The sequence below is a fragment of the Spea bombifrons genome, chromosome 8, assembly GCF_027358695.1.
Source record: "Spea bombifrons isolate aSpeBom1 chromosome 8, aSpeBom1.2.pri, whole genome shotgun sequence".
NCBI classification, from domain to species: Eukaryota; Metazoa; Chordata; class Amphibia; order Anura; family Pelobatidae; genus Spea; species Spea bombifrons.
The window spans coordinates 19,851,895-19,874,482 of NC_071094.1; the positions used below are offsets into that span (position 1 = coordinate 19,851,895).

The 22,588-nt window shown below is 42.2% G+C and overlaps 1 protein-coding gene across 1 annotated transcript in view; it reads right to left on the reverse strand.

Annotated features, from left to right (window-relative positions):
- BTK (Bruton tyrosine kinase) overlaps positions 1–22,588 on the reverse strand; it is a 65,656-nt gene that overhangs the window by 15,444 nt on the left and 27,624 nt on the right. Inside the window, exons 6-11 of the mRNA XM_053473683.1 lie at positions 21,140–21,207; positions 16,741–16,931; positions 5,379–5,441; positions 5,044–5,098; positions 4,706–4,785; positions 4,487–4,608 (exon numbers count right to left, since the gene is read on the reverse strand). Of these exons, the coding sequence (XP_053329658.1) occupies positions 4,487–4,608; positions 4,706–4,785; positions 5,044–5,098; positions 5,379–5,441; positions 16,741–16,931; positions 21,140–21,207 (579 nt within the window). The remainder of the gene's footprint in view (positions 1–4,486; positions 4,609–4,705; positions 4,786–5,043; positions 5,099–5,378; positions 5,442–16,740; positions 16,932–21,139; positions 21,208–22,588) is intronic.

A 22,588-nucleotide genomic window follows, 5' to 3' on the forward strand; every position in this document is an offset into this window, starting at 1 on the left:
CACTCATTCACAGATATTCATTCATTTTCAGATACTTATTAATTCCCTCATTTAGATACTCATTTATACAGTCATTCACAAATATTCATTCACTCCTTCACAGATGCTCATTAATTTGCTCAAGCATCATATCCATTGTCAGGTCAGGGGGGTGAGGGTTAATGTATACAGGGCGCCACACTCCAGGGGGCGCCGCCGCCGTGCGGTCCGACGCCGCCGTGGGGTCCCCGACGCCACTGTAGCGCACCGCTGCCGCCAGCAGCGTACCTAGTGGGGGGGCACCCGGCACCCCTCCAGAGACGGACAGTAATGTCCGCCGCTGGAGGAGCAGGCTCGCAAGGGAGCGGTATCGGAGGTCTTTAACAGACCTCTGGCTCCCTTGAGTGATTTTAAGCCGGTTCAAGGATCTCCCTTGAACCCGTCTTAAAATCACTCAAGGGAGCCGGAGGTCTGTTAAAGACCTTCGATACCGCTCCCTTGTGATCCGCGCGGCAACAGCTGCTGTGCGCCGGGGTTTGTTGTCAGATCTCGGCGCACAACACTGAAGCCGCGCCCACCGATGTCCATGCCCTCTGACCCGGAAGAAGACAGAAGAACTGAAGAAGAGAAGAAAAAGGAGCTGTAAGGAGAAAAGAGGAAAGGTAGGAAAGCATTCAGTGAGTGGATTGGTATATGTGTGGATTGGTGTATGTGTGGATTAGTGTATGTGTGGATTAGTGTATGCGTGTGGATTGGTATATGTGTGGATTAGTATATGTGTGGATTGGTAAGTGTGTGAGAGTGATGGGTGTTATGCTGTACCATTTCCAATGTCTTTTTCATGATCTAATTATGCTCTAAAAGTACATCATAACTCCCATCATTCTATACTGTTCCATACAGTGGCAGAGCTGGGAGGCAGAGGCCTTGCACCCCCACCGCAGGACTCCTGAAAGGTAAGTGAACTTCAAAGAGGGACAGGGTAGATAGTTTGGAGTGGGTAGATAGGGAGAAGGGAGTGAGACAGGGGAAAGGGGGTAGCTCCCTTGTGATCCGCACGGCAACAGCTGCTGTGCGCCGGGGTTTGTTGTCAGATCCCGGCGCACAACACTGAAGCTGCGCCCACCGCTGTACGTGCCCTCTGACCCGGAAGAAGACAGAAGAACTGAAGAAGAGAAGGAAAAGGAGCTGTAAGGAGAAATGAGGAAAGGTAGGAAAGCATTCAGTGAGAGTGGATTGGTGTATGTGTGGATTAGTGTATGTGTGGATTGGTATATGTGTGGATTAGTATGTGTGAATTGGTATGTGTGTGGATTGGTATATGTGTGGATTGGTATATGTGTGGATTAGTATGTGTGGATTGGTATATGTGTGGATTAGTATGTGTGGATTGGTATATGTGTGGATTAGTATGTGTGGATTGGTATGTGTGTGGATTGGTAAATGTGGATTAGTGTATATGTGTGGATTGGTAAATGTGGATTGGTATATATGTGTGGATTAGTGTATACGTGTGGATTGGTATACGTGTGGATTGGTATTCGTGTGGATTGGTATGCGTGTGGATTGGTATGCGTGTGGATTGGTATGCGTGTGGATTGGTATATGTGTGGATTAGTATATGTGTGGATTGGTAAGTGTGTGAGAGTGATGGGTGTTATGCTGTACCATTTCCAATGTCTTTTTCATGATCTAATTATATTCTAAAAGTACATCATAATTCCCATCATTCTATACTGTTCCATACAGTGGCAGAGCTGGGAGGCAGAGGCCTTGCACCCCCACCGCAGGACTCCTGAAAGGTAAGTGAACTTCAAAGAGGGAAAGGGTAGATAGTTAGGAGGGGGTAGATAGGGAGTGAGACAGGGGAAAGGGGGTAGATAGGGAGAAGGGAGTGAGAAGGGGTAGATAGGGCAGAAGAGAGTGAGAAGGGGTAGATAGGGCAATCATACTCCTATCATGCCAAGTCTGTGAGTACATCCTGGAATCTGGGTATGCCTGAGCATGATAGGAATGTGATTGCTGTTAATCATATATATATATATATATATATATAATATTGTTATTTAATTGTTTTGTCCTATGTTGGTGTGTTACTTACTTTAAATAAAAGTGTTTATTTAAATAAAAGTGTTTATTTAAAGTTATTTATTTTGGCCAGGTAAATGCTGCACTTTCGGTTTCAGTCCAGAATTCGTTTCGGTGCATCCCTACTACTAAGCCAGACAATGAAGTGGTAGGCCTACACCACATCAATGTTTGGCGTAGTATACAGTGATTGGGGTTTTGTTACAAGTTTTTATTCCTTTCTTTTTTTGGGATGGGGGGGGCGCCAGAGGAGTAGTCCGCACAGGGCGCCAGAACACCTAAGGCCGGCTCTGAATGTATATATAAACAATATCGCTAGAGTGTAATCTTGTGAGCAGGGCCCTTTTTACCTAATGTATCGCTATGTCTTTGTCTGCCAATTCTAGTATTGTTATACCCTTTGAATACACATACTGTAACAACTGTGAATTGTTGGTGCTATATAAATGATAATAATAATAATATCGTATGGGAGGCACCAAACTCTCCCAAGACTTGGTGCATATGTTAAATATATCTCACTTGACACCTGAGAACTCAACGCCACTCTAAATTAGCATGGAATCTTTTGTTTGGAAATTGTCTACAACTGAACCTGCAACTTTTTTCCCCTACTCACTTACTCTGTGTACATACAAATTGGGAGGCTCTTCTGTTACGCTACTTATATTGCTTCTTCTCTCATCATGCAGAATTCAGAAATTACAATCTGCCTAGCTAGTACATTACAGTTTTCCCCGTCTGTGAACAATTTCCTTGATTTGACATTAAACTCTGACTGACTATGATTCATTAGAACTTCTACTTACCTCATTAAAGAACCATCTTGAACTGTATTTATTTTGCTATTGCAATCTAGTTACAGTTACTAAACATCTGTCATATGACCAGGAATCTGTATCTCATGTAATCTAGTACTATAAAACACGTTACAGCTGCTACCGTGTTTCCCCGAAAGTAAGACAGTGTCTTACTTTCTTTTTATCCCTAAAAGCCCCACTATGTCTTACTTTCGGGGTATGTCTTATATTGGGAAAAAATTGAGAGTGATGGGAGTTATGATGTACTTTTAGAGCATAATTAGATCATGAAAAAGACATTGGAAATGGTACAGCATAACACCCATCACTCTCACACACTTACCAATCAACACACCTACCAATCCACACGTATACCAATCCACACACATATACACCAATCCACACGTATACACAAATCCACACACATATACACTAATCCACACACATATACCAATCCACACACATATACACCAATCCACACACATATACACCAATCCACACACATATACACCAATCCACACACACATATACACCAATCCACACACACATATACACCAATCCACACACACATATACACCAATCCACACACACATACACCAATCCACACACATATACAACAATCCACTCTCACTTAATGCTTTCCTACCTTTCCTTTCTTCTTTCAGCTTCTTTTCCTCCTCTTCGCTCCTCTTCTTCAGTTCTTGTCTCCTTCCGGGTCAGAGGGCACGGACAGCGGTGGGCGCGGCTTCAGTGTTGTGCGCCGGGATCTGACAAGAAACCCCGGCGCACAACAGCTGTTGCCGCGCAGATCACAAGGGAGCGGTATCGGAGGTCATTAACAGACCTCCGGCTCCCTTGAGTGATTTTAAGCCGGGTTGAACCCGGCTTAAAATCACTCAAGGGAGCCGGAGGTCTGTTAAAGACCTCCGATACCGCTCCCTTGCGAGCCTGCTCCTCCAGCGGCGGACATTACTGTCCGTCTCTGGAGGGGTGCCGGGTGCCGCAGGTTGGCACCCCCTGGAGTGTGGCGCCCTGTGCGGTCGCACACCCCAAAGGTCGGCCCTGCTCTAAGGGGCCGGCCTTAGGGGTCTGCGGCCGCACAGGGTTTAAATAAAAACATCGGGGGTTTTTTTCAACTTTATTTAACATCCTCCATGTTAAATAAAGTTAAAAAAACTTTATTTAACATCCTCCATGTTAAATAAAGTTTTTTTTAACTTTATTTAACATGGAGGATGTTAAATAAAGTTAAAAAAAACCCCCGATGTTTTAATTTAAATCCTGTGCGGCCGCAGACACGTAAGGCCGGCCTTGGTGGGGACTTCCCGGCCCCTTAGAGTGGCGGACCCGGCAAATCCCCCGTGTTTCCCCGAAAGTAAGACATATGTCTTACTTTCGGGGTACGGCTTATATTAGCTGACCCCTCTGAAACTCCCGATACGTCTTACAATCGGGGGTGTCTTACTATCGGGGAAACACGGTAAGGCCCTTTGCTAATTGGCGCTGTATGCCTGTGATCAAATGTGAAGAATGGTTGTGCTGCATCAGAGCTTTATGCTTCCATTGGATTTCAACAATGGCACCTTGTGATATAATATTCCTGTGACTTCAGTTCTCACCTGCGGCATTGTGCTGGTGATAGGTGATCAGATCAGGGATAGAGGAATGGTGATGTTTTTCTGCCAAGTAATATTGATTCCCAGGGGTCTGACACACTACGTAATGACGGATAATCCCATCCCTGAAAAAAATTTATAATAATAATACACTTATAAGAAAAATGTAGAATGTCAAATATATAAACTGATAACAAAAATGTTTGTGTTTACAACACTTACCCTGATGATTTGGCAAACACAGACACTGTATATTTTCCGGCCTTACTGGAATCTCTTACTATGAAGCCTCCATCTTTAGCCTATAAGAGACATTAAGAATACAACGTTAAAAATACTACAATTAAATTAGACTGTCTCACACAATCATACACACAAAAATATATAATAAAACAGTGGACTTAACAAAGAAAACAAATCAAATAGACTTGGTGCATCAACCAGCAGGAAAAGCACATATTTAGAAACAAGGCATAAATAAAGTTATCTGATTCACTTGAACTTTATCTGTTAATTTCACCAATTGTTTATTGTATTTCTGCTAGCCACACTTTTATTACCTCTGTTTTCAGAAGTTGCTCCGCCTGACTTCTTGTCATATTTTTGGAATACCACCTGTTGCATACACAAAATATCATCAGTAGTAAATGTGATGTTGGCAACATTTACAACCTGACTGGATAATTTTTCTGCTCTTCTGTGGACCTTCTATGCAGATATTTTCTGCAAATGGATGTGTTTGGATAGTGCAGGAAAACAAACATTGAATGTGTTATATGCCAAGTGTGTTATGCTACTTTTTATTACTAGGCCACTTGGAAAGACTTATACAGAATTGGTTAGGAACTCAAGTTCGAGGCTCTGAATATTTCTTTTAAGCCTTTTCTATACTTACTCATATATTTCCAGTGGATCCTGGGCTTCTGTGACATAGTTACCAGGTATATAACCCTCTTGGCTGAAATATATATTAAACACTGTTAGGTATACAGGAAGAAGAAAAAAAATAAGCAAACTGGGCTAATGCACAATGGGCTGGTACCTGACATGCCCTCCCAACTACATCTTACATGCAACCACATGTTGTAAAAGTGTATGGTGCGGCCCACATCTCAGGCTTATCCCCCACTGTCCTTTAAGTACCAGGGCAAATTTTACTGTTTCATATCAATATTGCTCAACACAGTGACCACAACTTTACCATATTCGCATCTCTACTGTTCTTTGTTAAATGTCAGTTAATTACAAATTACACCATATTAAAATAAACATGCAGGTGGAACTGCTTTATTACACCAAAGATATAAAGCTTGTTATTACCTAAAAGTAAAATGATATACAATGGTAGAGGCGTTACCTCTAATATTTAACCTAATTATAATTGCTGAATTGTATTTTTATAGGATATTCAAGAAATCCTTAAAAACAAGGTACATTATTTGTGTTTCTTTGTGATTACTGCACAAAATGTATGTTACTCAATACCATTCAGAGAAAAAACAATGAAAAATTTAATAAAATAGCAAAAAACATTCCTTTCCTATTCTCTTGCAAGTTAGTAAAGGTTACCCACAATAATATACTACCTGTAAATTCAGACCCATACAAAAGAGGTCTAAAAAGTAATTAACACAAACCATAGCCCAGAGTTGCAAGTACCTGAAAGTTACAAATATCTACAGAGATTAGTGTGCAGGTTCTCACAGTGATCACTCTTCTGTAACTACCTCATTATAGCTACACTCCTGACCCTCCAGTTTTAGACTATGGCCTCTTCCCTCCAGTACTATGATAAATCCCTTCACATATTTAAAAAAGAAAAAAAAACGATTTGGACAAATTTGCTGGTTCCATTTGGCTTGTTTGTATTCAGGCAACGAATTACGTTCCCTGCCCTCTAGGTTTGGATGCTAATTTTTAATTCAGGAACAACATTTCTTGCCTGGTGCCCACATTTTCTCACACTCTGATCCACTGTCTCACATTCCTGTTCATTCCCACGTTCTCTATATGTTTATTTTCTATCTTCTATCTTCTATCTTCGTCTGCATCTCCATGGACCCAACCAGATGTAAACTTCACTGAAAGCACTGCAAAGTTCAACGCAGGGCAAAATGGTGGATCCGGCAAGAGGACGTTACTAGAAGCGCTTCCATTTTGGTGGAAGTTCGCAACAGGTTATGTCCAATCCTCCAATCTGATGAGAAAATGCCACTGAAAAAGTCACCATTTTGGCCTAAGGTGAAGATCATCAAAATCACAGTGCTTTGGGTGATGGCCCCCGCATGGAGGATCGGGTGAGAGGATGTCACTGGAAGCGTTGCCATTTTGGCATAAGTTCGCATGGGGTTATGTCTGGCGAGATGAGGACGAAAATAGAAGATAAGATAAAAGAGAGAAGATAAAAGATGAAAAACAAAAAGATGTTTGTTAGGAAGAGAGAATAAGGATGATAGATAAAGGGAGAGACAATGAGACAGGGAAGAGATAATCAGAAAGAAGAGTGATGGGGAGAAAGTGGGCAATCATAGAAAGGAGCTAACTGTGCTGCAAAGTGTCCCTGAATCCTTTTTTCAAATGTTGGCAACTATGTCAGAAGGGGTTGATTAATTAAACTTTACTCTGTAACTGTATATAACAAAGGGTCTACCCTGATGGGCTTCTTCAGCGAGAAGGGCTTACTTAGTTAACTTATATTGGTAAGAAGAAACATTTCATCCTATTGAAAACTACTGGTGAATGGAAACTAATGATAGGTAAAATGGCAAAAGAGAAAGAGAGGGAATACAAAAGATAAAATTGTATGCAGATGATGTATTACTGACTGTTAGGGACCCATTAAACTCTGTGAAACATATTATGAAGTGGATAGATCAATACAGCCTTGTGTCAAATTATAAATTGAATATTGGATACTATACAAAGACAACAGATTGAGATAATGGGCTTTAACCTTAGTTATCTAGGAATAAGTATTAATACAACATCAAAATCGTGGATGGGGATTAATCTTCTCCCCTTAATTAAAGATATGAATGCCTCTTTTAAAAAGTGGCGGGGATTATTTATTTCGTGGTGGGGGAGATTAAATGTTATTAGTTCATATATTCTTCCCAAATACATACCGTATTTTCCGGCATATAAGACGACTGGGCGTATAAGACGACCCCCAACTTTTCCAGTTAAAATATACAGTTTGGGCTATACTCGCCATATAAGACTACCCCTCTACCCAGTATACAACAACCAGCCAATCACGGCAAGCGATGTACCTTACCGGTGATTGGCTGGTTGTTGTATACAAAGCCTGCTTGGATTGGGTGGGTCAGCTCTCCCTAACATATGCCTGTCCACACACACATGTATAGACATACACTGCCCTCACACAACAATTCCTTTACACACATATACACGTACACACCAGCTTACAAACACACATATACACATACACTGTCCTTACACTCACCTGTTCATACACATACACTGCTCATACTCAGACATATACATACATACACTGCCCTTACACACACACACACATATATATATATATATATATATATCTACACATACTAACATACTCCTGTCCATACATACACATTTATACACTGCCCTCACCACACACCCCTGCCTTTACACACACACACATTATATATATATATACGGTATATATATATATACACACACACAAGCTTACAAACACAAATACCTACACTGCTCTTACACACACCTGACCATACACATACACTGACCTTACACACACATATATACACATACACTGCACTTACACCCCTTTCTCCCCATCTCTTACCTTTCTTCTATCTTCCATCCAGTTGTGGGAGCGTGAGGTCTATCATTTCAGACCTATGCTTTACTGCTCCCTCATCACTACGTGCCGCAGAGGCGTATCTACTGAAAATAGCGCCTATGGCAAGCACTGAAATTGCGCCCCTGTCCAAATATCTAAAACCCATTTACTAGCCCCTGCTGCCCATATATATAAATATTAGTCCCTGCTGCCGATAGCGGGTATAGATCAACACACAAACCCAGATCAATTGAAATTCACCTGTGATCTCAGCACTGAAGGTATATATCAAATAAACAGAATCAGACATACAAGTCCTGTATTTGCAGGTATACAATAAATATATGAAACGTAGCATCGCAGGTATAGATCAACTGAATAAGACATATTAACCCTGTATTTGCAGGTACACATAAATAATGTATGGAAACATAGCATAGCAGATATGGATCTACAGAATAACACAAAAACCCAGCTTTGCAGGTAAAGATCAATTGGAATTCACATAAAAACACGGCATTAAAGTTATATTTAAAAAACCCTAAATTACAGGCATAGATCACAGGTTGCACACCCCACAGCCAGCCCTGGCGTCCACACTGCCCACATAGAACCTGACTAGCACCCAGATAACACACATAAGATTTGCAATCTTTGTCCCCAAATAGCCCAGCACAAGTCAACTTTGTCCCCAAACAGTCCGGCCAGTGCCATCTTTGTCCCATATACACCCTGCTAGTGCCATCTTTGCCCTTCCACAATTGTACATCTATGATACACACAAACACTTTTACAGTCACTCAGTAATTCACACTTTAATTCAGACAACTCATCCACACATTAACTCATGCTCTCCCTCATTCACTCAATGCATCCACACATTAACTCATGCTCTCCCTCATTCAGACAATTCATCTACACATTAACTCATGCTCTCCCTCATTCACTCAATGCATCAACACATTAACTCATGCTCTCCCTCATTCAGACAATTCATCCACACATTAACTCATGTTCTCTCTCATTCACTCAATGCATCCACACATTAATGCACACTCTTATATCTTATATCTACCCCATCTCCCTCCCTTATCACTTTCTACCCCCCTCTCCCTCCCTTATCACTTTTTACCCCCCTCTCCCTCCCTTATCACTTTTTACCCCCCTCTCCCTCCCTTATCACTTTTTACCCCTCTCTCCCTCCCTTATCACTTTTTACCCCTCTCTCCCTCCCTTATCACTTTTTAACCCCCTCTCCCTCCCTTATCACTTTTAACCCCCCCCTCTCACCTTGAAGTCCAGCGACGGGAGCACGATGCTGCTGTCTTCCTGCACCGCTCGCTGATGCCCGCTGCTTCACTGCTGAGCGCCGTAATATGACGTCATATTTCGGCGCCCAGCAGTGAAGCAGCGGGCACCAGCGAGCGGCTTTTAAACGCTGTCTTCTTTTTTTTTGATGCGGGGGAGAACGAGGGGCGCCGAACGGTTGCTAGGCGCCCCTCTCTCTCCTCCGCATCAGTGTTTAAAAGCCGCTCGCTGGTGCCGGCATTTCATGCAGAGCACCGCAATATGCTGGCATATTGCGGCGCTCTGCATGAAATGCCGGCACCGGGACGGGGGTAGAGGGCTCGTGGAGGAGAATGAGGGGCGCCGAGCGGTTGCTAGGCGCCCCTCTCTCTCCTCCGCATCAAAAAAAAACCCAAAAGAAACAGCATTTAAAAGCCGCTCACCGGCGCCCCCCTTGGGATGGCGCCCATGGCTAGTGCCATGGCTGCCATACCCTATATACGCCTCTGACGTGCCGGCAATTGATGCCGAGCACTGGGATATGACGTCATCCCCGCGCTCGGCATCAATAGCCGGCGCGTACTGATTAGGGAGCACGGAAGCCGAGGTCTGAAGTGCCAGACCTCGAGCTCCCTAATGTTGGGCTAGTTAGAGGGAGGTCGTGATCTCCCCAACCAGCCCTGCTCATCGGGCGCCCGCTGATCAGGGCTAGTTGGGGAGATCACGATCTTGCACCTACCTCGGCGCGGCCCTGAAGACCGGCCCAGGGGAGAGATACGCTACGTTTTAGGGGCTTCGTGGGGAATCGTAATTCTCCAGTCTGGCTTGGTAAGTAAGTATACCCGGCGTATAAGACGACCCCCGACTTTTGAGATGATTTTCATGGGTTAAAAAGTCGTCTTATACGCCGGAAAATACGGTATGTATCTTTAGGATGATTCCTCATATGGTACCTACTAGTTGGTTAGAATTAATTCAACAATTTATTAACAGATTCATATGGGGAGCTAAAAAGCCCAGGCTGAAACTACAAGTCATAAGAAAAAACAGGAACCATGGCAGCCTAGGAGTGCCTCTGATTAGGGAATATGCACAGGCGGCATTGTTCACACAGGCAGTTCTGACACAAAGTATAAATGAGACTCAGGAAATAAGGTACAGAGGGGAATTATCAAGAAGCTATCCATATAAAGACCTACAGCCCCTGTTCTGGATCTCCTCCAGGAAAGCCATAGAACTAACAGAACTGGGAACCAGTCTAACGCTACAACATCTTGTAAGCAGGGGCGTACCTAGAGTATTTGGCACCTGGGGCGGATCCTGTATGTGGCACCCCCCCCCCACATACACTTTAAAACTGCATAGCTTCTACCGTTATATACCGGCGCAGACACTGAAGGTGGTACAGCATTACTGTTATTATATACTGAGGCAGACATTGACGGTGGTACAGCAAGCATAACACCTATCACTATATACTGAGGCACACATTGACAGTGGTACAGCGTAATCCCTATCACTATACATTGAGCCAGACATTGGTAATAGTGCAGCATAACTCCTATCACTATATACTAAGCCAAACATTGATGTGGTGTAGGCCTACCACTTCATTGTCTGGCTTAGGGATGCCCCGAAACGAATTCTGGTCTGAAACCGAAAATGCAGCATTTACCTGGCCGAAACCGAATATGACCCCCCCACACCATAAAAAAAATCTAACACTTTTATTTAAAGTAAGTAACACACCAAAATAGGACAAAACAATTAAATATATATATGTAACCAAAGAAAAAATGGGCACTCACGGGTCTTTGCAGTAGTTTATTTCAATCAGCACGGCCAATGTTTCGGTCCTTTCTCAAGGTAAAGACCCGTGAGTGCCCATTTTTTCTTTGGTAACATATATCTGGCTATTTTTGGAGCACTCGGGCAAATAAAAGCCTGTGTATATTAACAATATTTCTGAGTGTGCAGCCGCTCCCTTTGGTTTGTATATATATATGATTGTTAACAGCAATCACATTCTTATCATGCCCAGGCATACCCAGATTCCAGGATATACTCGCAGACTTGACATGATAGGAGTATGATTGCCCTATCTACCCTTTCTCACTCCCTTCTGCCCTATCTACCCCCTATCCCCCATCTCACCCATTCTCCCTATCTACCCCCTGCTAACTATCCACCCTCTCCCTCTTTGAAGTTCACTTACCTTTCAGGAGTCCTGCAGTGGGGGTGCAAGGCCTCTGTCTCCCAGCTCTGCCACTGTATGGAACAGTAGAGTGATGGGAGTTATGATGTACTTTAGAGCATAATTATATAATGAAAAATTCATTGGAAATGGTACAGCATAACACCCATCACTCTCACACTTACCAATCCACACACTTACCAAACCACACATATACCAATACCAATCCACACGTACACCAATCCACACGTACACCAATCCACACGCACACCAATCCACACGCACACCAATCCACACGCACACCAATCCACACATACACCAATCCACACGTACACCAATCCACACGTATATCAATCCACACATACACCAATCCACACGCATACCAATCCACACGCATACCAATCCACACGCATACCAATCCACACGCATACCAATCCACACGTATACCAATCCACATGCATACCAATCCACACGCATACCAATCCACACGCATACCAATCCACACATATACCAATCCACACATATATCAATCCACACATATATCAATCCACAGACATACTAATCCACACATATACCAATCAACACATATACCAATCCACACACATACCAATCCACACATATACCAATCCACAGACATACCAATCCACACATATATACCAATCCACACATATACCAATCCACACATATACCAATCCACACATATACACTAATCCACACATATATACCAATCCACACACATACCAATCCACACACACATACCAATCCACACATACCAATCCACACATATACCAATCCACACATACACCAATCCACACACATACCAATCCACACATACCAATCCACACATATACACCAATCCACACATATACACCAATCCACACATATATACCAATCCACACATATATCAATCCACAGACATACTAATCCACACATATACCAATCAACACATATACCAATCCACACACATACCAATCCACACATATACCAATCCACATACATACCAATCCACACATATACCAATCCACACATATACCAATCCACACATATATACTAATCCACACACATATATACTAATCCACACATATATACTAATCCACACATATACCAAACCACACATATATACTAATCCACACATATATACTAATCCACACATATACCAAACCACACATATATACTAATCCACACATATATACTAATCCACACACATACCAATCCACTCTCACTTAATGCTTTCCTACCTTTCCTTTCTTCTTTCAGCTTCTTTTCCTCTTCTTCGCTCCTCTTCTTCAGTTCTTCTGTCTTCTTCCGGGTCAGAGGGCACGGACAGCGGTGGGCGCGGCTTCAGTGCTGTGCGCCGGGATCTGACAACAAACCCCGGCGCACAGCAGCTGTTGCCACACGGATTGAAAGGGAGCGGTATCAGAGGTCTTTAACAGACCTCCGGCTCCCTTGAGTGATCACTCAAGGGAGCCGGAGGTCTGTTAAAGACCTCCGATACCGCTCCCTTGCGAGCCTGCTCCTCCAGTGGTGGACATTACTGTCCGTCTCTGGAGGGGTGCCAGCAAATTGGCACCCCTCTCATGAGGGGCACCCGGTGCGGACCGCCCCCCCCCCGCCAGGTACGCTACTGCTTGTAAGAAATTGGCCTTGGGTTAAATTTAAACTAGGACTCGAAGATATGATAATAACAAACCTTCCTTTATTTAACATAGAATATATGAACGGAAATTTAAACTTAATTAACTGGAAACAAAGAGGTATAAACCTAATAAAAGATCTGATGGAGGGAGATACATTAAAATCATTTAACCAACTTCAATCCGAATTTAATCTTCCAGTGGGGGAATGTTTTAGATATCTGAGGGTTAAGAGCTTCCTCTTAAAAACTTTACATTGGAACCTGAACTCTACAGCTCATAGTTTATTTAAACAATTAGCGGAAGTAGGAGATTAAAGAAAGCTACTGACAAAATCTTTAAAATTGATTAGGATGTGTAAATTAGACCATATTCCCCCAGCGTTAGCAAAATGGGAGAAAGATTTAGAAATTAAAATAAACACAGAAGATTGGAACAGAGCATTAAAACTAACATACAAAAATATACACTGTTTAAATTTGAACGAGCTTCAATTTAAACTTATGAATAGGTGGTACTTAGTCCTCTCCGTTTTAGTAAAAATGTTTCCTAATAATTTGCCAAACTGCTGGAGATGTGGAGCTGAGAGAGGAGACATGCTCCACATTTGGTGTAATCCAATTAAAAAATTATGGCAAAGTGTTTCACATAGATTGGTAAATAAATTTGGACAACATTGGGAATTAACCCCGGAAAGTGCTTTACTTCATTTAAACTTACTCAACATTGCAAACAAAGATGCACAATTTCTTTTACACTTATTGACTGCAATAAAAATTGTGATCGCCAGAAATTGGAGATCTTCAGAATTAATCCTTTGGGCTAAGATAAAATCACAATTAATACACCAATGTCATATGGAAAAGGGAATTCTGGCTCAAACCCTTTGGAACAGTAAAAGTTATACTCTCTGGGAAAACTGGATTGAGTTTCTGGTTGAAGGCAATTTAGACTGTTGAACAGAGAGTAACTTTAATGAGTAAAACTCCCAAAGAATCACTCATACCGGGATATTGATAGGAAACACAGCAAAGACTAATGGAATCTTTGTATGTAATGTATGTATTGTATGTATAACTTATTGTCTTTAAATGCAGAAGTGGCAGAAATATATAATATAACTGTTTCTTTTAGGGCTGCAACTAACGATTATTTTAATAATCGATTAATCGGCCGATTATTTTTTCGATTAATCGATTAATCGGATAAAAAAAAACAATATGCAAATTTTTCGTTTATTTAAAAGAATTTAATGAACTGGATGTTAAAAAACAACTTAAAATTTACATTAACATTCTTATTTTGTTATGATGTAATAAAAAACAATATTTTCAAAGTACAAGAACCCAAACACAATATTTATGAAACAAAATAACCCCAAACATTCTGAAAAGAGGTGGACTATTACTGTTCAAGAAACTTTGCCCCAGCACTTTGCACTTTGCACCCAGCACTTTGCACCCAGCACTTTGCACCCAGCACTTTGCACCCAGCCCTGGCACTTTGCACCCAGCACTTTGCCCCAGCCCTGGCACTTTGCATCCAGCACTTTGCACCCAGCATTCAGCACTTTGCACCAGCACTTTGCACTTTGCACCCAGCCCTGGCACTTTGCACCCAGCACTTTGCACCCAGCCCTGGCACTTTGCACCCAGCACTGGCACTTTGCACCCAGCACTTTGCACTGTGCCCCTGCACCCAGTCTCTAACTCTGCCCTGCACCCAGCCCTGCCCCCACATTCTGCCCTGCCCCCACACTCACACTCTGCCCTGCACCCACTCTGCCCTGCACCCACACTCACACCCTGCCCTGCATCCCCACCCCCACTCTGCCCTGCACCCAGTCTCCCACTCTGCTCTGCACCCACACTCACACCCTGCATCCCCACCCCCACTCTGCCCTGCACCCAGTCTCCTGCCCTGCACCCCCCACCCCCACTCTGCCCTGCACCCCCACCCCCACTCTGCCCTGCACCCCCACCCCCACTCTGCCCTGCACCCACACTCACGAACCGCTCTGTGCGAATGGAGCCACTCGCACAGAGCGGTTCGCTCTGTGCGAATGGAGCCACTCGCACAGAGCGGTTCGCTCTGTGCGAATGGAGCCACTCGCACAGAGCGAACCGCTCTGTGCGAATGGAGCCACTCGCACAGAGCGAACCGCTCTGTGCGAATGGAGCCACTCGCACAGAGCGAACCGCTCTGTGCGAATGGAGCCACTCGCACAGAGCGAACCGCTCTGTGCGAATGGAGCCACTCGCACAGAGCGAACCGCTCTGTGCGAATGGAGCCACTCGCACAGAGCGAACCGCTCTGTGCGAGTGGAGCCACTCGCACAGAGCGAACCGCTCTGTGCGAGTGGCTCCATTCGCACAGAGCGATTCGCTCTGTGCGAGTGGCTCTGTGCGATCCGTGCACATAGACATGAAGAATACTTACCTCCGGAACGCGTCACATCCGTCACGTAGCTAGAAGGCGGAGACTGCAGAGCGTGTAGCAGAAGCGGGGAACGCTCGCGGAGGTAAGTAAAAGGAGCCGAGTGCTCCAACAACGAATTGATCACTCGATTAATCGATAACGGAAATCGTTATCGATGATTTCCGTTATCGATTATTATCGATTTTATCGATTCGTTGTTTCAGCTCTAGTTTCTTTATAGTATAATAGATATTGTACTAATTTTCTTACAACAAACTGCATTTTTAAATTGTTGTTAATAAATATTTATAAAATAAAAAAAAAGAGAGAGAAAGAAACACACTAAAAGATAAAGTATTGTGAAACACACAGAACAAATAGAGAGACACACATTCTTACGAAGAGGCGGTATCAAGTATGTGCAAAGGTGCAAAAATTAGTAATACAGTATTAACCAGAATCTCTTCAACTAACCTCATTGCCACTGTCCTCTTCAACTGTGAGGTAGATCTTATGGTAGTGGATGGTTAATTTCCACTTGCAGTGTGTAATGAGATGGTATAAATATAACAATAATATAACAGCCTACTAATTCTTTACTTTGTTGATCAATATATTTAATTCTTATTTTTTACAGTTTAAAATTCCATAAAATTGATCCAATACTTGCAGAAACTGTCAATAAAGCCCTTTACAGTATTTGAGTTTGCACACATTTCCTGCATAATATGTGATTTGTGATAATGTTAAAAGCACTACTGTATGGCTTTCCAGAGTATCAGAGAGCAAGTTACCTCAGTAGAGAAAACAAAAACAATTACTTAGGAAGAAGCTGGGGCTCCATAGCTGGAACAATATATATCCGCCATGGTCAGTCATTCTATCCAATAAATATTACATACACTATAATTCTTACCCATTCCTGTCTCTTGCTCGCAGCCATGGTTGTCCATTGCTCTCTTCCAACAGTAGATACTCATCACCCTTGTGAAGTGGAAGATCCTGGGCATTCAGTGGAATGAAGTCATACATTGCTACCACTTTCAGGGGTCCTGATGGAGGTGCAGGAGTGGTAGGAGCTTGAGGTAATGGCTTGCAAACTTTAGCCTAAGTATAATTGAGAGCAGGATAAGAGATTTATATTTTGTGCTGTGTGTTGTTACTTATTCACAATTGCAATGTTATCAGTCATGACATTTAGATAAACATATAAACAAACTATAAATATAATATATTTTGATATTTAAATGAATATGTTTAATGCACATATAATGTTTCATTATATATACATATATATACACTATATGGACAAAAGTACTGGAACACCTGACCATTACACCAACAGGGACTTTTATGACATTGTATTCTAAATACATAGACATTAATATGCCGTTGGACCCCCTTTGCAGCTATAACAACTTACACTCATCTGGGAAGGCTTTCCACAAGATTTTGGAGTGTTTCTGTGGGATTTTTTGCCCATTCATCCAGTAGATCATTTGTGAGGTCAGGCACTGATGTTGAACGAAAAGGCATGGCTCACTATCTCCATTCCAGCTCATCCCAAAGGTGTTTGATAGGGTTGAGCTTAGGGCTCTGTGCGGGCCAGTCAAGTTCTTCCACACAAAACTCATCCAACCATGTCTTTATGGACCTTGCTTTGTGCACTGGGGCACAGTCATGCTGGAATAAAAAAGGGTCTTCCCCAAACTGTTCCCACAAAGTTGGAAGCATGGCATTGTCCAAAATGTGTTGGAAAGCTGAACCATTAAGATTTCCCTGAAAAACAGCCACATACCATTATCCCTCCGCCACCAAACTTTACAGTTGTCACAAAGTTACCCATTCATCCAGTAGAGCATTTGTGAGGTCAGGCACTGATGTTGGACGAGAAGGCATGGCTCACTATCTACTTTCCAGCTCATCCCAAAGGTGTTTGATAGGGTTGAGCTTAGGGCTCTGTGCGTGCCAGTCAAGTTCTTCCACACCAAACTCATCCAACCATGTCTTTATGGACCTTGCTTTGTGCACTGGGGCACAGTCATGCTGAAATAGAAAAGGGCCTTCCCCAAACTGTTTCCACAAAGTTGGAAGCATGGCATTGTCCGAAATGTGTTGGAATGCTGAAGCATTAAGATTTCCCTGAAAAACAGCCCCATACCATTATCCCTCCTCCACCAAACTTTACAGTTGTCACAAAGTTGCCAAACCCAGACTTGCTCATCAGACTGCCAAACAGAGAAGCATGATTGGTCTACTCCCCAGAACATGTTTCTACGTTGGTGGCGTGCTTTACACCACTTGATCCAACACTTGGCATTGTACTTGATGTGAGGCTTGCATGCAGCTGCTCGGCCATGAAGCTCCCACTGCACAGTTTTTGTGCGGATATTAATGCCAGTGGAAGTTTGCAAATCTTCAGCTATTAAAGCCGCAAAGCGTTGGTGACTTTTAGGCACAATGTACCTCAGAACTCAGTGACCCAACTCTGTGACTTTATGTGTTGCTGCTGTTCCTAAATGCTTCCACTTTTCAATTGACCGTGAAATATCTAGCAGGGAGGAAATTTCACAAACCGACTTAGTAAAGTTTGTGTTTGTTTTTGGATAAATCCTATACATTCGCCCGGTTGCCATGAAGACAAGAAATAAACGTGTAGATGTAGTTTAAAAGGAAATTTGAGACCAACAGATGGAAGAAAGAGGGTCAAAATTAATTAAAGTTATAGAGTTAAGGTTAAGAATAGCAGTGGATTGGGTAAATGATCTTAATTAAATCAAAACTTTTGAGAGCCTTAGACACTGTTAGAAACGGCAGACTGAGGCTCACCAAGTCTCACGCAGAAGAAACTCACGCTGTAAAATGCTCAGATACAGCACACCAGTGTCATATAAAGCGAAATAAAGGGACAGTGAAATGAACAGATCCCCTGCCTGCTCTGCTCTTATAAAGGCTCTCTTTATTAATAGTCTGCTATTTTTTTCTTTGAAATATACAGCACAACCATTGGACAAGCCCTCAGCACGATGTGATATGTGTAAGCTGTTTGAACAAACAAAGACCAGCTCACAAAATGTCCCTCCTCTTAGTGGAGGCAAAATGGCGAGATTCTCCGAACGACAGATTTTTCGTATTGCGCACCTTGGTTTCGGTTCTTTCCTCCAGTGTTGTATTTGTTCATTCGTTATTTAGATGAATGGACGAAACAGTAACATTCGTCAAGAAAACGCATTTGTCGGAAAACAAAATGGTTAGGTGCTTGATTTTAAACTCCTGTGTCAATTGAATTCCAATAATTAAGAGATGTGTGCCAATATTTTTGTTATATATACACACACATATATATATATCTAAATAACGAATGTTCATTTCACTGTCCCTTTATTTCACTCCTATAAGTGATGGGCATTTATATGGAGTCAACTCCCCCCCACACACTATAACAGCCCCCACTCTTTTGGGAAATCTTTTCATAACAGTTTGTAGTTTTGTTTCATTTTTGGTACATTTAGCCAAAAGATCATTTGTGAGGTCAGGCACTGATATTGGATGAGAAAGCCAGGCTTGCTTTGTGCACAGGGGCACAGTCATGCCGGAACATGAAAGGCATACCTGGGAACTCTTCATTGGTTCTCCAGGTAAACACCCAAATGCCGCAAGGGTAGGCTCCGAATAGGTAGAGCCTACAAGTTCCCAAGTATGCATGAAAAGGCTTTCCCTATATCGGTGCCACCAACTTGGAAGCATACAATTGTTTAAAATGTATTGTATGCTGTTACATTAACATTACCCTTCACTGGAACTAAGAGGCCTATTCCTAAAAATAGCCCCATACCATTATCCCTCCTCCACTAAACAATACAGTAGGCACTATAATACAACTATTTACCACAGACAAATATGTACATATCAAAGTTGAGTTATGCAAATGAATATAATAAATGTGCCTCCAAATCTAGAGCGTTTCTTGAAAATATAACCTAACATCATTCAAACTATTAATAAAAATTTAGTTTAATCACAATTATAATTAACTTCTCTGTGGCTCAGTGAACAGTACAGGCTGGGTGAAACAACATTAAATAGATACATACGCTCATTGGCCACTTTATTAGGTACACATTGCTAGTACCGGGTTGGACCCACAGAACTGCCTTCATTCTTCGTAGCATACTTTGTACAAGTTGCTCTAAACATTCCTCAGAGATTTTGGTCCATATGGACATGATGGCATAATGCAGTTGCTGCAGATTTATCGGCTGCACATCCATGATGTGAATCTCCTGTTCTACCACATCCCAAAGGTGCTCTATTGGATTGCGATCTGGTGACTGTTGAGGCCATTGGAGTACAGTGAACTCATTGTCATGTTCAAGAAATCAGATTGAGATATGGTGCATTATGCTGCTGGAAGTAGCCATCAGAAGATGGGTACACAGTGGTCATAAAGGGATGGACATGGTCAGCAACAATACTCAGGTAGGCTGTCGCATTTAAACGATGCCCAATTGGTACTAAGGTACCCAAAGTGTGCCAAGAAAATGTCCCCCACACCATTACACCTCCACCACCAGCCTGAACCGATACAATGCAGGATGGATCCATGCTTTCGTGTTGTTTACTCCAAATTCTGACCCTGCCATCTAAATGGCGCAGCTGGAATCAAGACTCATCAGACCAGGCAACATTCTTCCAGTCTTCCATTATCCAATTTCGGTGAGAATTGTAGCCTCTGTTTCCTGTTCTTAGCAGACTGGAGTAGCACACAGTCTTCTGCTGCTGTAGCCCACCTGCTTCAAAGTTTGACGTGTTGTGCATTCAGAGATTCTGTATACCTTGGTTGTAACGAGTGGTTATTTGAGTTACTGTTGCCTTTCTGTCATCTCAAACCAGTCTGCCCATTCCCCTCTGACCTCTGACACCAACAAGGCATTTTCGTCCACACAACTGCCGCTCACTGGATATTTTCTCTTTTTCGGACCATTCTCTGCAAAACCTAGAGATGGTTGTGCGTGAAAATCCCAGTAGATCAGCAGTTTCTGAAATACTCAGACCAGCCCGTCTGGCACGAACAACCTTGTCACGTTCAAAGTCACTTAAATCCCCTTTCTTCCCCATTTTGATGCTCGGTTTAAACTTCAGCAAGTTGTCTTGAATACGTCTACTTGCCTAAATGCATTTGCTGCCATGCGATTAGCTATTTGTGTTAACAAGCAATTGAACAGGTGTACCTAATAAAGTGGCCAGTGAGTGTATATTTGTTTAAGGAAATATATTTTCAATTCATATTTTGCTCTTGATCGATATATAATTACCTGCAAATCAGTAGGTGCTGGTGGAAGTGGTTTTCTGGATCTGCGCTGGGATCGTTCATTTAGCCGTACTTTAAAATATTAGAGAAAAAAACCCAGAAAGATTGTTAATGGAAAGTGTTTTTTGTCTGTTAAATATCTACAGTTTAATTCATATAATAGAGAGGTTCCTTTAAATTATCATGGTGCCAATTAGTTTTTTTTACCTGACCTTAAGGCATTCACTGTAAGTTTAGATTTTGTAGTTAGTGTGGTGTGGGGGGTATTACATAGGGTAAGACAGAGATGCTCCTAGTCAGGAATACACTGTGAGGATCTCATCCTCTTTGTGTATGCCAAATACCTCTATCCAACTTAACTACACATGTTTTCTAGCTCAAAATATTTAGTGGGTAGCTTATCACAATGTTTTATAACCCGAAAAGTCAACCTGAAAAGTCACTCTGGATCTGCTGAGTTCATAAGGACTGTGATCTGTACTATATCTTTGAGCAAGTTGAAAAATAAAATCCTAATTTATCTCCTGAGGAAGCCTGTTGTCCCGCAAAACACATTGAGAGAAGGATAAACTGGGAAGCTCCTGTTGCTTGACAGCAGACTGTCCCTGTGCCTGGTTTTGTGCTGACTATTTTTTTACACGCTTCCGCACATTTAATTTGTTGTAAGTGCAATACTTTATCTTACTCACTGAGTGACACTGTGCCTATGCTGCTGTTTTTATATTTCATAGTTATTAATAATTAAAGAATATTTTATGATGAGCCCATTTATGTCTTTGGAAATGTGTATTACTTATCTGTAGTACTGCTAAACCTCTATTCTATGTGGCGTTACACTATCAATGAATACTGTCTATGTAAAATACACATTTCTCCCTTTAAATGTCATAATCTGTCCCATACATATTTATCAATAGAAAAAACAGTCTCATTGGCAGGTAAGCAATTCTGTGGTCCACTGGGGTAAACGATATGTTCATCTGTACGTAGGACATTATGGAGACTTTACTATTATTGGAATAATATGGCATGTAGCAGGCTGGATGGCCATTCAGGTAAGCCATAAAAACCAAGGGGCGGAGTATAGAATATTTGATACTGTCCTAATCTCAACATTTGAGGAAAGGGATTAAGGAGCAATAATTTCAGAGGATTTAAAGTAGGTAGACAATTCAATAGAGCAGAATGCTTGGTTGTATAGAAATACTACCACAACAAGAGGACATTGTTTTAAACTAGAGTGACAAAGGTTTAAGAGTAGTATCAGAAAATGTTACTTTACTGAAAGAATAGTGGATGGCAGAGGTGGTAGAGGTTAATATAGTGAAGGAGTTTACATAAGCATGGGATAGGCATAAGGCTGGGCTAGATATAGGATAAGGCCAGGGACTAAGGTAAGTATTCAGAGGTTGGGCAGATGAGATGGGCCAAATGATTCTTATCTCCCGTCGCT